This window comes from Rana temporaria, chromosome 12 (genome assembly GCF_905171775.1).
Source record: "Rana temporaria chromosome 12, aRanTem1.1, whole genome shotgun sequence".
Classification (NCBI taxonomy): domain Eukaryota; kingdom Metazoa; phylum Chordata; class Amphibia; order Anura; family Ranidae; genus Rana; species Rana temporaria.
In genome coordinates, this window is record NC_053500.1 from 43,093,487 (window position 1) to 43,108,921 (window position 15,435).

Below are 15,435 nucleotides of genomic sequence, written 5' to 3' on the forward strand. Positions count from 1 at the left end.
TTTTCTTCAGATGCTCAGAGAGTTCTTGCCATGAGGTGCCATGTTCAACTTCCAAGTGTACATATTCGCCAGCACACCATGGATCGACAATTTCCGTCCAAACGTTTTTAATGAAAGTGATCACATCACAAAAGAGAGTGCAGCATTTCGGAACCGCACAGGGCCCTTTCGTCAGGCATGTGATGAGGGAGCCCTGCGTGGCTCTGAAACGTTGCACTCTCTCTTGTGATGTGATCACCCGGAGCATGATGGGACTGTGACGTCAAAAGAGACCTATAAAAGTCGGTGCGAGCCGCCGCACACTGCATTACAGCTGGAGGAAGCGACGTGTCAACAGCGAAGAAGAAGGCAGAAGAAGAAGGCAGAAGGAGAAGGCGACAGATTGGGACAATACCCTACTCCAACGAGAAACTCGATGGATAGTGGCCCTACAGTAATGTAAGCTATGGGCCGTTTCTAGAAGGTTATAAATCAGGGGTCTGGGAAGGGGTGGGTTGAGTTGAGACAGGGAGGACACGTGTTACGGTATAGTTGACCCAGATATTGTGATTTATGTGAACTCGCTTAGTTGTGACACCCCTCTGTCCCCCCCCTTTTCAAGTATGGCCCCTCCTCTATCCTCTGGACCACCCCCCCTCCTCCCACCATTCCCGTGTATCCAGCCTGGTCCATCCCCTCAAACCCTTCTCCTACATGTGTGGGGTGGGCCATTAGAGACTTCCCAAATCTATATGCATCGTTTGTTGTATATGAAGTTTTAACGCTGTGATCCTTTTGTCTGCACAGGTTAGGGGGCATCATCTACCAAGATGACCTCTGATGTGTTCTTCGCCATGTGACATGCGGTAAGATAGTTCTTGTTGACACCCCCTGGGATCCTGCCATTTGGCGCAGGGTATTAGTGGATACCCCTGAGTCGTGACGGCTTAGTTCCAACTTGCTGGTGTAGTACAGAAGGGTTGTACCTGAGCTCTACCTTTTACCCCTGCGCACTGCCCCCTTTTTTGCTTTATTGCTCTTTTTGTGTTTTGTTTAGTGTTGCTCACGAATATTCGTATTGCGAATATTCGGCTCGAATATGGCATATTCGAGTATTCGCGATATATTTCGAATTTCGCAATGAATATTCGCAATTCCGAATATTCGCATTTTTTCAATTTTATTTTTAAAACAGATCACATCCTATTGACGTCTAAAAAATGATTGCGAATTTTCGATAACTGTGGTAGGAGAACTCTGATTGTCTCTGATGCAAAAGGGGGGGGGGGGGGCTTTGTGTATGTTTCTGTTATGAATATTTGTATGTTTCATATTTTTTTTTTTGTAAGAAGGAAAAAATTGCGCATACCTTAACCACTTACCCCCCGGACCATATTGCTGCCCAAAGACCAGAGTACTTTTTGCGATTCGGGACTCTGTCGCTTTAACAGACAATTGCGCGGTCGTGCGACGTGGCTCCCAAACAAAATTGGCGTACTTTTTTTCCCACAAATAGAGCTTTCTTTTGGTGGTATTTGATCACCTCTGCGATTTTTAGTTTTTGCGCTATAAACAAAAATAGAGCGACGATTTTGAAAAAAATGAATATTTTTTACATTTTGCTGTAATAAATATCCCCCAAAAATATATAAAAAAAACATTTTTTTTCCTCAGTTTAGGCCGATACGTTTTCTTCTACATATTTTTCGTAAAAAAAAATCGCAATAAGCGTTTATTGATTGGTTTGCGCAAAAGTTATAGCGTTTACAAAATAGGGGGTAGTTTTATGTCATTTTTATTATATTTTTTTTACTAGTAATGGCGGCGATCAGCGTTTTTGACAAATTTTTTGACACATTTTTGGGACCATTGGCATTTTTATAGCGATCAGTGCTATAAAAATGCATTGGATTACTATAAAAATGCCACTGGCAGTGAAGGGGTTAACACTAGGGGGCGGGGAAGGGGTTAAGTATGCCTGGGTGTGTTCTTACTGTGGGGGGGGGGGGGTGGCCTCACTAGGGGAAACACTGATCCACGGTTCATACATTGTATGAACCGAAGATCAGCATTTCCCCTGCTGACAGGAACGAGAGCTGTGTGTTTACACACACAGCTCCCGTTCCCCGCTTTGTACCGAGCGATCGCGTGTGCCCGGCGGCGATCGCGCCCGCCAGGCACACGCACGGGAGTCGGGGGCGAGCGGGGGGGCGCGCGCGCCCCTAGTGGCGGCTGGGAGAGAGGACGTCATATTACGTGCTCTCGCCCAGCAGAGCCACCTTGTGGACGTATTTCGACGGTGCGGCGACGGCAAGTGGTTAAAAAAAGGGGAGAATACAGCAGCAACTCAAAAATGTTATACAACATAAATTAATACAAGACAGAAAATGGAGTCGCTCTACAAGAATAAAAAATATGTCTAGTGACAAGACATGTGGGCAAATTATAAAATAAGCAAGCGCAAATAACTTGTGAAATACACAGTGAAACAAATATATAAAGAAATATAGTCCCAATAATAGAAAAATAATCTTTCATAAAAATGTCTTTGATATGTGAAGTGAAAAAAAGTCCAAAGCATGCAGCATGAACGTGTTCAATCTTCAAGGTGTTTGATTGACAAACGGCTGTGACAGATGGATAGAGTAAAGAATCACCACCAATGCAAAACACTTTTTATTTTCTATTGTAAAATATCAAGAATATTCGGAGCCAATCAGAGTGCTCCTTCCGCATTTGCCGAATATTCGCAATTATTTTGTATTGTAAAATATCAAGAATATTCTGAGCCAATCAGAGTGCTCCTTCCGCATTTGCCGAATATTCGCAATTATTTTGTATTGTAAAATATCAAGAATATTCTGAGCCAATCAGAGTGCTCCTTCCGCATTTGCCGAATATTCGCAATTATTTTGTATTGTAAAATATCAAGAATATTCTGAGCCAATCAGAGTGCTCCTTCCGCATTTGCCGAATATTCGCAATTATTTTGTATCGTAAAATATCAAGAATATTCTGAGCCAATCAGAGTGCTCCTTCCGCATTTGCCGAATATTCGCAATTATTTTGTATTGTAAAATATCAAGAATATTCTGAGCCAATCAGAGTGCTCCTTCCGCATTTGCCGAATATTCGCAATTATTTTGTATTGTAAAATATCACGAATATTCTGAGCCAATCAGAGTGCTCTTACCGCAGTTATCGAAAATTCGCAATTATTTTCGCATTCGCAATAGCGAAAATTCGCAATCATTTCATTTCGATAAAATATCACGAATATTCGAATTTAGCGAATATATCTCGAATATTCGACTATATATTCGAGATATATCGCGAAATCGAATATGGCGTATTCTGCTCAACACTAGTTTTGTTTTATGCTTCTATCTTTGATGGGGCTTGGTCACACACTCCCGCTGCGGACAGTGCCTCTGTCTCCAGCCCTGGCCTCCTCTTTGGGCGGTATGCGCATGTGCGGGTGCCGTGGGCGGTTCTTTGTATCCCGCCCGCCTTTTTCACGCCATTTGCGGCATTCGCGCATACATATGCGTGATATGCGCACGCCGATGACGTCATCGCGGGAACGTGATGACGTTGGTGTGCGCTTTTTGATGATGTCGATGTGCCGTTTTTTGGCTCCTTTTTTGAGCCCAGATCCCAGATAAAGGGAGTTCTGAGAGGGGCAGGATGCCAGGCACCCATCCACACTGGGACAACGCCATAACAGGCTTCCAGTCCCTCCCGGTAAATGGGCCATCTGTGGATACATTCTACTGTTCTGCTCCTCTTTGTTTGGTTCTATTAACATTATTTTATTTTTTTTCTTTCTTTCTGGATGTTTTTCAGGTCTATTGAGACCAACAAGGGGTACTGCCTAAGGAGAGGTTTTGGGAATTTGGGCAGGACATTACTCAGCTGGATAAATACCAGCAGGTCCTGGGCCTTTTTAATTTCCACTTCCCGGGTAATTATGCTCTCCTACTTTTTGCCCATGCTCTTTTACTTATGGTTAGGTTTTTCCTACCTCTATAGTCCATCTCTCATTAACACCATTCCTGGTAGAGCCTAGGTTCACATTGCTGCGAATTCAAAATCGCGGTAAAATGCGCGATTTTACCGCGATTTCGCAGCCGCGATTTTGCCGCGATTTCGGCCGCAATTTTATATAAATCGCGGCCCGAAATCGCAAAAAGTAGTACAGGAACTACTTTTTGAAATCGCAGATGCGGCGTCGCACTGATTAGGACAGTGCCATTGCCGACAATTGCCGCCGATTTGAGATGCGATTTGACATGTCAAATCGCATCTCAAATCGTTCCAAATCGTACCCAGTGTGAACCAGGGCTAAGTCATTGTACTTATGGGATACTACATCCCCCCCCCCTTCTCTTATCTCTTCTTTATTGTTTTTTCTTTCTTCCTTTTTCTACTTTTCCATTTCCCCTTCTGCTCTGTTCCTTCTTCTTCTTTCTTTTTTTTTTGTTTTTTTTTGTATCTTATTAGAACCAGCTAAGCTGTGGGCTGCTGTTTTGCTCACCTATATGTATCATTTCAATCACTGATTGTAGCTCTTTGAATGTGTTACCAGTAAAGTCATTCCATTCATTTTTATTTTAATTTTATTTTTATAAATAGGCAGTAAGGGCTGTGTTGGATGCTATAGTTTCATTCTCCCCCTTATACATCTTTTTGGAATAAGCCTGAACGACCTTGGGTGAGATCCACTCCCAGTTCACCAGCAGTATGTCACACATTTATCATATGCTACGTGGTGAGAACATGTTTTTAACCTAGTGTCCATTTATTATGTATAGTGTCTTATGATGTGTTCTCTGTCATTTTATCATAATACAGAATCGCAACTTGCACTAATCTGCTCCTATGGCCCCTGATGACGGTTGAAAAAACCCAGAAACGCGTCAGGCTATTCTACATCGCCTATTGGAGAGTGCTTTTATGTTCTGTTTTTTTGTTTTGTTGTGTTAATTTTCTGCCTTCATTGGCACACATATTGTGCTTGGTGGTTTTCTGTTGTTCATTTGCACTTTGCTGTTTTTATGCACCTACGTGCACACTGTGCGCTTGTACCAAGTGCCAACATGGTTACCTTGTCCTAATAAAAACCTTTTTTATACTCTACTGTGTTTGGCTTATAAAGTCCCATTGAGGGGGTACACTCTCTTTCGTTAGATGTCACAGAGCAAAGTAGGATGAAAGTAGTACTACTACTCATCCTACTTTGCTCTGCGACATCGGTCCTACATCCATCGACTTTCATAAACATGATACACTTTGATCCGACTTTGTGATAGTCTGACTTGTTCTTTGACCAATCAAAACAATCCCAGAGTGAGATAAATTCCTTTTACAGCTGCTGTAATCACATGTCGGATGTCAAAAGTCAGATGGTAAGGACAAGGGTCCTACTTTGATCCGACTTCAATGATATTCAATGGGCTGAAGTAGGATCAAAGTCGGACCAAAGTAGTACAGGGAGCATTTTTAAAGTCGGACCAACTTGTGTCGGACCAGTTAAGAAGGCTCTCATAGGGAAACATTGATTTTTACACGTCATGCGACATGAGCTCCCAATGTCGGAGCGTTTGTCGGACAAGTGTGAACCAGGCCTGAGACCTTGTAACACAAATGAGTCACATGACACCAGGGAGGGAAAATGTCTAATTGGGCCCAATTTGAACATTTTCACTTAGGGGTGTACTCACTTTTGTAGCCAGCGGTTTAGACATGAATGCAGTGGTTCTCAACCTTCTAGTGCGGTGACCCCTTGATAAAATTTCCCAAGTTATGGGGACCCCTAACAGTAAAATTATTTTCGTAGTGTGGGTTATCAACACCCAAGGCAAGACAAGGATTTTCCACCCCTAACCCACTGACATTTAGTGCTCCCCGAGTCCCTTTCCACTCGTACAGTATTAAAACCCCTTAGGCCCTGTACACACGATCAGTCCAAACTGATGAAAACGGACTGAGGTTCAGTTTCATCAGTCCAAACTTACCGTGTGTATGCCCCATCGGACTTTTGTCCTTCAAACCAAAGTTTTAGAACTTGCTTTAAAATCGGACTGATGGACGCCTGACCGTCGGTCAAAACCAATGGTTAGTACACAAAAGCATCAGTTCAAAACCCGCGCATGCTCAGAATCAAGTCGACGCATGCTTGGAAGCATTGAACTTTGTTTTTTTTAGCACGTCGTGTGTTTTACGTCACCGCGTTCTGACCCGATCGGTTTTTGAACTGATGGTGTGTACGCACATCAGACCATCAGTCTGCTTCATCGGTGAACCGATGAAACTGAACCTCAGTCCGTTTTCATCAGTTCCGACTGATCGTGTGTACAAGGCCTGATGGTACATTTTAGGATGTACCACTCATTCTCTGTTCTCCTTTCTTTCCCTTTTATCTCTCTCTCTATTATCATTTCTTTTTTTCCCCACCCCTCTCTCTCTCTAGCCGTCTTTCTTGTTCTTTCTCTGGGATGGGATGAGTGGCAATGCTGGGGGGAGTTCTGATCGGCCAACTTAGGTGCTCTTGATCAAGGTGATCTGAGAACTGTAGTGGGGCCTTTTAATGGCAACTCGAATCACAGGTAGTCTTACTGTGTCAGGTAGTCTTACTGTGTCTCTGGCTTCACTGTGTCTCTGGTTTCACTGTGTCTCTGGTTTTACTGTGTCTCGCAGCAGTGACACCTATGCCGAAATCAGCACATAGGGTCTCCTCCAGCCCCTCCCACTTCACATTCCTCACCAGTTAGCTGACCTCTAGTCTCTGTCCCCCAGCCATGCGATGAACTGAATGGGTGGCTGCAAAGCTGAGTGGGTGGCCACGGGTTCCAGGAACAGCCCAGATGGGTGGCCACAGGCTCCAGGGTCAGCCCTGCTGAGCGGTTGCAAAAAGGCTGGGAGAGCGGTGCGAGCTTCAGGATCAGCCCAGGATTCGGTGACCCTTGGCAAATCACCATTTGACCCCTGAGGGGGTCCCAACCCCCAGGTTGAGAACCACTGCATTAATGACTGTGTGTTGCGTTATTTTGAGGGGACAGAACATTTACACTGTGTATAGATAGATGTCTTGCGAGCTACCATCTGTTTTTTTAAGAAAATTTACACTGTTATACAAGCTGTACACTCACTACTTTACCTTGTAGAAAAGTGTCATTTCTTCAGGGTTGTCACATGAAAAGATATAATAAAATATTTACAAAAATGTGAGGGGTGTACTAACTTTTGTGAGATACTGTAAGTAGCACTAAACCCTGCAGGGGCTGCAGATGACTGATTTTCCCACTCCTGCACAGCCAGGCAACTAACATTTTCCACTTTCATCCAGATACAAGGAATATTCTTTGAGCTTGTTTTTGCTTTTTATTAGGGATAATAACTTGGATGGGGAATAAGAATTATAGGATGCCCAACCTGACTAAAAAAAATGAGGGCGCTACATAAAATGCTATATAAGGGTGCTATAAAATGTTCAACACACTGCATCATATCAGTCATTACACCCCCGTAAGTATAAGCAAAGATTACTGACCTTTTTGACCTAGCAGACCATTCTTCCCAATGTCCCCTTCAGATCCCCGCTGGCCTGTTGAATGAATTTGTAAATGAATTTAATGAATTACACCTACATACACTGGGCCAGATTCATATAGAGATACGACGGTGTATCTCCTGATACACCGTCGTATCTCAGAGTTGCGTCGGTTGTATCTATGCAACTGGGGCCAGATCCACAAAAACCTGGCGCAACTTAAAAAATCCCATTTAAGTTACACTGCCTTAAAATTTCTACCTAAGTGCCCGATCCACAAAGCACTTACCTAGAAATTTCAGGCTGTGTAACTTAAATCCGGCCGGCACAAGGCGTTCCTATTCAAATGGGGCGAGTCCCATTTAAATGAGGCGCGCTCCCGCGCCGGCCGTACTGCGCATGCGCGAAGTTACGTTACGCCGAGTTTTGTGGATCGCGCCGGCTAAAAAAAGTTGCGTCGGGAAAAAAAAAATGAAAAAAATTTGACAGCGTCGCTCGGCATGCATTCCTGAGGGAGAACTCCATGCCAATTTTTAAATAAAAAACCGGCATGGGTTCCCCCCCCCAGGAGCATACCAGGCCCTTAGGTCTGGTATGGGTTGTAAGGAGACCCCCCCTACGCCGAAAAATCGACGTAGGGGGTCCCCCTACAATCCATACCAGACCCGTATCCAAAGCACGCTACCCGGCCGGCCAGGAATGGGAGTGGGGACAAGCGAGCGCCCCCCCCTCCTGAGCCGTACCAGGCCGCATGCCCTCAACATGGGGGGGTTGGGTGCTCTGGGGCAGGGGGGCGCACTGCGGGCCCCCCCACCCCAGAGCACCCTGTCCCCATGTTGATGAGGACAGGACCTCTTCCCGACAACCCTGGCCGTTGGTTGTCGGGGTCTGCGGGCGGGGGGCTTATCGGAATCTGGGAGTCCCCTCAAATAAGGGGGCCCCCAGATACCGGCCCCCACCCTAAGTGAATAGATATGGGGTACATCTATATAGGCCTCACCGTCCCATCATGCTCCGGTAGGTACCCACGTGGGTAGGCACCCACCACGTGGGTACCTACCGGAGCATGATGGGACGGTGAGGCCTATATACATGGGATGCAAGGCGCGCTTCCATCATTGCAGCGAGAAGAGGCGTCGGGTCAACATCGGAAGAAGGGAGAAGAAGAGAAGAGAAGAAGATGACGTCACAGAAGACCGCGCTGGCTGCCTGCTAGTAATTGAGCTAACACACGAAGATAGCAGGCAGCCAGCACTGAAGGAGAAGGCACCGGACAGCTGGAGAAGAACCGGGGTGCGCCGAGTCAACAGCGGAGAGCGGCGAAGATAGAAGAAGACCCCCGGAGAGCGGAGAAGACCCCCCCGGAGAGCGGAAGAAGAAACCCCCCCCGGAGAGCGGAGAAGACCCCCGGAGAGCGGAAGAAGAAGCCCCCCCTGGTATTAGAGCTAAAGAAGACAGGGGCCTCCGGAGCAGACTAATAAATGATTTTAAAAACCCTTGTGTTGTGTGTTTAATAACTATCACTTTGCCTCCAGGTGAATGGGTAGGGGTACGATGTACCCCATATCCATTCACTTAGGGTGGGGGGCCGGTATCTGGGGGCCCCCTTATTTGAGGGGACTCCCAGATTCCGATAAGCCCCCCGCCCGCAGACCCCGACAACCAACGGCCAGGGTTGTCGGGAAGAGGTCCTGTCCTCATCAACATGGGGACAGGGTGCTCTGGGGTGGGGGGGCCCGCAGTGCGCCCCCCTGCCCCAGAGCACCCAACCCCCCATGTTGAGGGCATGCGGCCTGGTACGGCTCAGGAGGGGGGGGGGGGGGCGCTCGCTCGTCCCCACTCCCATTCCTGGCCGGCCGGGTAGCGTGCTTTGGATACGGGTCTGGTATGGATTGTAGGGGGACCCCCTACGTCGATTTTTCAGCGTAGGGGGGGTCTCCTTACAACCCATACCAGACCTAAGGGCCTGGTATGCTCCCGGGGGGGAACCCATGCCGGTTTTGATTTTACAAATTGCCGTGGAGTTCTCCCTCTCAGGAATGCATACCAAATGCCGTCGCTTGAATGTGCTTTTACATGGTGTTACTAACTTTCCACATTGTAAAAGCAGCCCTAATTTTACACTTGCAAACTAAAACTTACGGCGAAAAAACGAAGCTGAAAAGCTTTGTGGATCGCCTTAAGTGCTAATTTGCATACCAGAAGCGGCATTTCGACTCGAAATGCCCCCAGCGGCGGATGCGGTACTGCATCCTAAGATCCTAAGATCGGATCTTCTGCCTAACTTTGGAAAACTGATTCTGTGGATCAGTTCCAAAGTTAGAACCAGGGATACGACGGAGTAACAGCAGTTACTCCGTCGTATCTCTTTTGAGGATCTGGCCCCTGATTCATAGAATCAGTTACACATAGATATGCCTAAGATCCGACAGGTGTAACTGTGTTACACCGTCGGATCTTAACTGCAATTTTAAAATGGCCGCTGGGGGCGTTCTCGCTGATTTACGGCAAGAATATGTAAATCAGCGAAATACACCATATCACGAACGTACGCGGGCCCGACGCAGTCACTTTACGCCGTTTACGTAAGGGTTTTCCCGGCATATAGTTACCCCTGCTTCTATGAGGTGCAGCCAATGTTAAGTATGGCCGTCGTTCCCGCGACTAAATTTGAATTTTTTACGTCGTTTGCGTACGTCAATTCACAAAAGCGATGGACGCAAGTTACGCTCACGCCAAAACCAATGACGTCCTAGCGACGTCATTTGGAGCAATGCACGCTGGGAAAATTTCCGGACGGCGCATGCGCTATTCAATCGGCGCGGGAACGCGCCCGATTTGAATAGTACACTCCCCCTAGCTGCGGAATTTGAATTCCGCCGGGGGATTTACGATACACCACCGCAAGTTTTGAGGTAAGTGTTTTGTGAATTACCCACTTGCCTCAAAAATTTGCGGCGGCGGATCTTAAATCACATAGGTTACGCGGATCTAAAGATCCACTAACCTATGTGAATCTGGCCCAAAGAGTGTGGTATGCATTCTATCAAATAGTTAATTATTGTAATGTTATTTATAAATTATAAATAATAAAGCTAATATTTTCTAGATTTATTTTCTATTTATAGAGTTACAAACCTTTTATCCCTTGAGGTCCATGTTTTCCTAGGTAACCCATGTGTCCTGGTTCCCCTAGAGAAGTAAAAATACAAAGTTAAAGCGTTTGTTACCCTACAAAACTTCATATTCTTGATATTTGCCTGCTGTATCATGTACTTGTATGAGAACGTATCCTGTTCTCTTTGTATTGCTTCCTTTTTGTAAAATCCCTGGTGTTCCTACTAAAAACTGACCACACTAAGCAAGAGAGCACACTGCTGTCAGTTCTCTAGCTTTGCTGGGAACTCATTATGCTCTCCTCCAATGTTTGAACTTGCCCATTCACATCCATTCATTGAAAATATAATTGTTCTGCCCAGTGGCAGTGCGTCCATAAGTGGCGCATGGGCGCCGCCCTCTCTCTCCTGCCACCCCTCTATCATCATAGATAGATTCAGGCGCCGGCCCCTTTTCGGGCACCGGGAGCCTGAATTACAGTGGCCATAGGCTCTAATAGGCATCCAAAAAGGTAAACAGCGGGCGCCATGCTGGGCACTCGCAGTTCACTCAGCATTGTGTTAGGAAAGCGAATGAATATTAGCTTTACTAACACTGAACCGCCTCTCAGCCAATCAGGTGCTCGGGTCTGTTACCTGTCATCTAGTTTTTGGCAGGTTTGTGTTTAACACCAGTCTCCTCCTCCTACATGCAGCATGAAAATACATGTAAAAAGGCACTACAACACTGCACTGAAAAACACATGATTATGCAGCAGCACTAGTGTGAACCTAGGCTTTATGTTGCACAATGTACATAGATACTGTATACTTAATCGACACAGATCTATTTTGATTTGGTAAGTAAGTAATTTCTGAAGGAAAAAAAGTAATTTAAAATCACTTGCGGTTATAATGAATTGTCGGCTCCTGGCAATTTAGAGAAAATTCATTCATAAAAAAAAAATAACCAGGCCCTTCAGGTCTGGTATGGATATTAAGGGGAACCCCGCCATCAACTTAAAAAAAAAATTACGTGGGGTTCCCCCCAAATATCCATTCCAGACCCTTCAGGTCTGGTGTGGATTTTAAGGGGAACTCCACCCCAAAAATCCACACCAGACCCCTTATCCGAGCACGTTAACCTGGCCGGCTGCAGGAAAAAAGGGGGGGACGAGAGAGACACCCCCCTCCTAATCCGTACCAGGCCACATGCCCTCAACATGAGGAGGATGTCCCCATGTTGATGGGGACAAGGGCCTCATCCCCACAACCCTTGCCCGGTGGTTGTGGGGGTCTGGAAGAATCTGGAAGACCCCTTTAACAAAAGGGACCCCCAGATCCCGGCCCCCAGATGTGAATTGGTAATGGGGTACATTGTACCTCTACCGATTCACTAAGGAAATGTAAATAATAGTAAAAAAAACACACACACTATGGAAAAAATCCAGCGGTGGTAATTTACTCTCGGTCCTGATCCGCCGGGGTCCATCGATGAGAAGATCTCTTCATCCAGGTCTGGGATCCAGAGCGCACGCATCGCCGGCCGCCTGTCTCCACCGGAGACAGCCCGGCGAATGACGGGGATTGAGCCAGTGACAGCTCTTATATAGGTGAGGCGGGGCCATCCATCACGTGACCCTGCCCCCCTCTGACGCAAGGAAAAGCCTGGGCTTCCCCAGTGACGTAGCCAGAGGGTGCGTTAGAGGGGGACGGGGTCACGTGACGGGTGGCCCCCCCGCCTTACCTATATAAGGGCTGTCATTGGCTCAAGCCGTGTCATTCGCCGGGCTGTCTCCGGTGGAGACAGGCGGCCGGCGATGCGTGCGCTCTGGATCCCGGACCTGGATGAAGAGATCTCCTCATCGATGGACCCCGGCGGAGAGGAGATCACCCGTCGCAGGATATCGACAACGTTGGAGCGTGGACCGAGAGTGGATTACCACCGCTGGATTTTTTTTTTTTAATAAAGGACTTTTTCCACGGTGTGTGTATTTTTTTACTATTATTTACACTTCCTTAGTGAATTGGTAGAGGTACAATGTACCCCATTACTAATTCACATGGGGGGGCGGGATCTGGGGGTCCCCTTTGTTAAAGGGGCCTTCCAGATTCTGATAAGCCCCCCGCCCGCAGACCCCCACAACCACCGGGCAAGGGTTGTGGTGATGGGGCCCTTGTCCCCATCAACATGGGGACATCCTCCTCATGTTGAGGGCATGTGGCCTGGTACGGTTCAGGAGGGGGGTGTCTCTCTCGTCCCCCCCTTTTTTCCTGCGGCCGGCCAGGTTGTATGCTCAGATAAGGGGTCTAGTGTGGATTTTTGGGGGAACTCCATGCCATTTTTTTTTTATTTGGGGTGGAGTTCCCCTTAAAATCCACGCCAGACCTGAAGGGTCTGGAATGGATATTTGGGGGGAACCCCACGTCATTTTTCTTTTTTAAATTGATGGCAGGGTTCCCCTTAATATCCATACCAGACCTGAAGGGCCTGGTTATTGAATTTTTCCTTCAGAAATTACACTTTGTGCAGTGACTTTTTTTAAAAACAGGGACACATGCGCTATTTCACAGGCATACTATACACCCCGCAGGTACGAAATTAAAGGAATATTTCACTTTTATTGTTTCACTTTAAGCATCATTAAATTCACTGCTCCCGAAAAAACAGCTGTTTTTAAAACTTTTTTTTGCATTGATACATGTCCCAGGTCCCCAAACACTTTTTAGGACAATAAATTGCATATTAGCCTTTAAAATTAGCACTTTAGATTTCTCCCATAGACTTTAACAGGGTGTTCCGCGGCTTTTAGAATTTGCCGCGAACACCCCAAATTGTTCGCTGTTCGCTCATCCCTAGTCTTGGTAAAGTGGGTTACTGCATCATAGTTTTTCCAGAGGAGCTGCCCCTCTAGAGTCAATAAACAAGTCATGGACAAAGGTTTTTCACAGAGTCCCCCCTTACATCAGGAGCCCCCTCTTCTCAACAGACCCATAAGAGTCCCTCCTTCACATCAGAGTCCCTTTACATGAGATTACTAACTCACAACAGCATGGCAGAGGGTGGGAGACAGAGGAGGGCCAGACAAAAGTGGAACAGGTCTGGATGGAGGAGGACTTCTGTCATCTTCTGAATGCTGGGGATGTCTTGATACTGTCCTCCCAGGATGGCCCCTCAGCACCATAGCAATGAATGACACAGTGCTTTATGGTTCCATCTGACATTACTCCTAACAAAGCCAGACAGCACCCCAGGGTGCCTCAGCACATTGGTTGAGATAGGTGGGTTTATCCAATGTACTGGTCTACAATGGGCAACAGACACAACAAAAATGCATACTAACTGGAGCAGTTGCCTTTAGAAACTAATCACATTCAAGCTTATATTTGTTCACATTGACATAGAAAATGACTGAAAGGACTGTTATGTTTGAGCATACACAGTTTTCTATCTATTTCCTTATCAAAGCAGTTACTATGCATTATTGTATATGCATTTTCTCCTATGACTTCTAGCACAGATCTATCATCCTATTAATAAGCACACTCACCTTTTGCCCCTTTTGCCCCAGCTTCACCTTTTTGACCAATAGACCCAGGAGGTCCAGGATAGCCTCTGATGATGGTCACCCTGTCAGAGTCTCCAAGCCCCACAACCTTTATGTCTGTAAGGAAAACATACACAGTTCTCTTATGATCAACAGAATAACCCTATCCTAATAATATTGCTAAGCAGATATAAAAACCGGTACATAGAGAAGAGGTGTAATACACGACTAGTGGGAAACACTATGGCACATCAGCTGTAAAAGACAGGAGAGCATTGTCTGTGATGTAAGGGAGTCTACTCCCTAAGTGACTAATAAAAGTAATATCCTGTACAATTATATATTATACCTGGGCATGACTCCTCAGGGCTGCTGAGAGTTGTTTTCAGGCAGAGCAGAGTTATCACCCAGATCCTCATTATGGATGCCAAATGTCCCCCTTCTGGTCACTTCCCCTGTTTTAAGGCTTCGAATTAAAAGGAAATTGGAGACTAAAAGAAGGAGCCATTTTATCAACTTCCTTCCCTCTCTTCCTGATACAAAGGTCACATTATGACATATGTGAAGTATTTTAATACATACACTGCAGTTTCTCTTTTGTAAGTTATTTGCTTACATTCTCACCAGAATTCTGAAATTGGACAGATATCTATGTAGCACTACCCCCAAAGGAGCCAATTGGTATTGTGGGTTCTTTGTTCTGCTCCTCGAATCCAAGAACAACATCAGCCTCTCTGCAGCTGTAAAGGGACAGTCCTTTGTCCTAACTCTTCAGCCAGTTCGCACTGGGGCCCAGATGGACCCTTGGTGCACTAAGTACAGTCCCAGTCACGCCTGCAGGCAGCAAAAAGGGCTTTTGATCACCACAGCATAGTCTCTATCCTGGACTACAGTTCCCACAATGCATTGCTGCCTGATTCAGTCTGTTAATCTATTTATGCTCAGAAGCTCCCTCATCTTGCTGATATAGCTGTTAACCAGTTCAGTACTTCAGTGCTGCAGCTACAAAGAGCAGCTGCAGCCAGAGTTTTTCTCATTCTTAGCCAAGCACCTGAAAACATCTACAATAGAGTATAGTGTAGTAGTGTACCTGTGAACTTGATGCCCTGACAAATCCCCAATCTGGATTGGCAGGTGGAAAGCCTCCTTGAATACCCAGGATCAGCCCAGCTGAGTGAGAGGGTGTGGAGGCTGTCGGGGGGTTTGAGGGAGCTCCCCAGTCTGGAAGGGGGGTGTGACCTTGGGCTTGGGCACAGGTGCA

The 15,435-nt window shown here is 46.3% G+C and overlaps 1 protein-coding gene across 3 annotated transcripts in view; it reads right to left on the bottom strand.

The window, feature by feature from the left end:
• The window catches only part of LOC120918542 (ficolin-2-like), a 38,853-nt gene extending 24,220 nt beyond the window's left edge, over window positions 1-14,633 (bottom strand). For all 3 annotated transcript variants that reach the window (XM_040330174.1, XM_040330173.1, XM_040330175.1), the window contains exons 1-4: window positions 14,524-14,633; window positions 14,178-14,291; window positions 10,670-10,723; window positions 7,532-7,585 (exon numbers count right to left, since the gene is read on the bottom strand). In XM_040330174.1, the coding sequence (XP_040186108.1) occupies window positions 7,532-7,585; window positions 10,670-10,723; window positions 14,178-14,291; window positions 14,524-14,593 (292 nt within the window). In that variant the 5' untranslated portion in view covers window positions 14,594-14,633. The remainder of the gene's footprint in view (window positions 1-7,531; window positions 7,586-10,669; window positions 10,724-14,177; window positions 14,292-14,523) is intronic.
• Window positions 14,634-15,435: the final 802 nt, after the last annotated feature.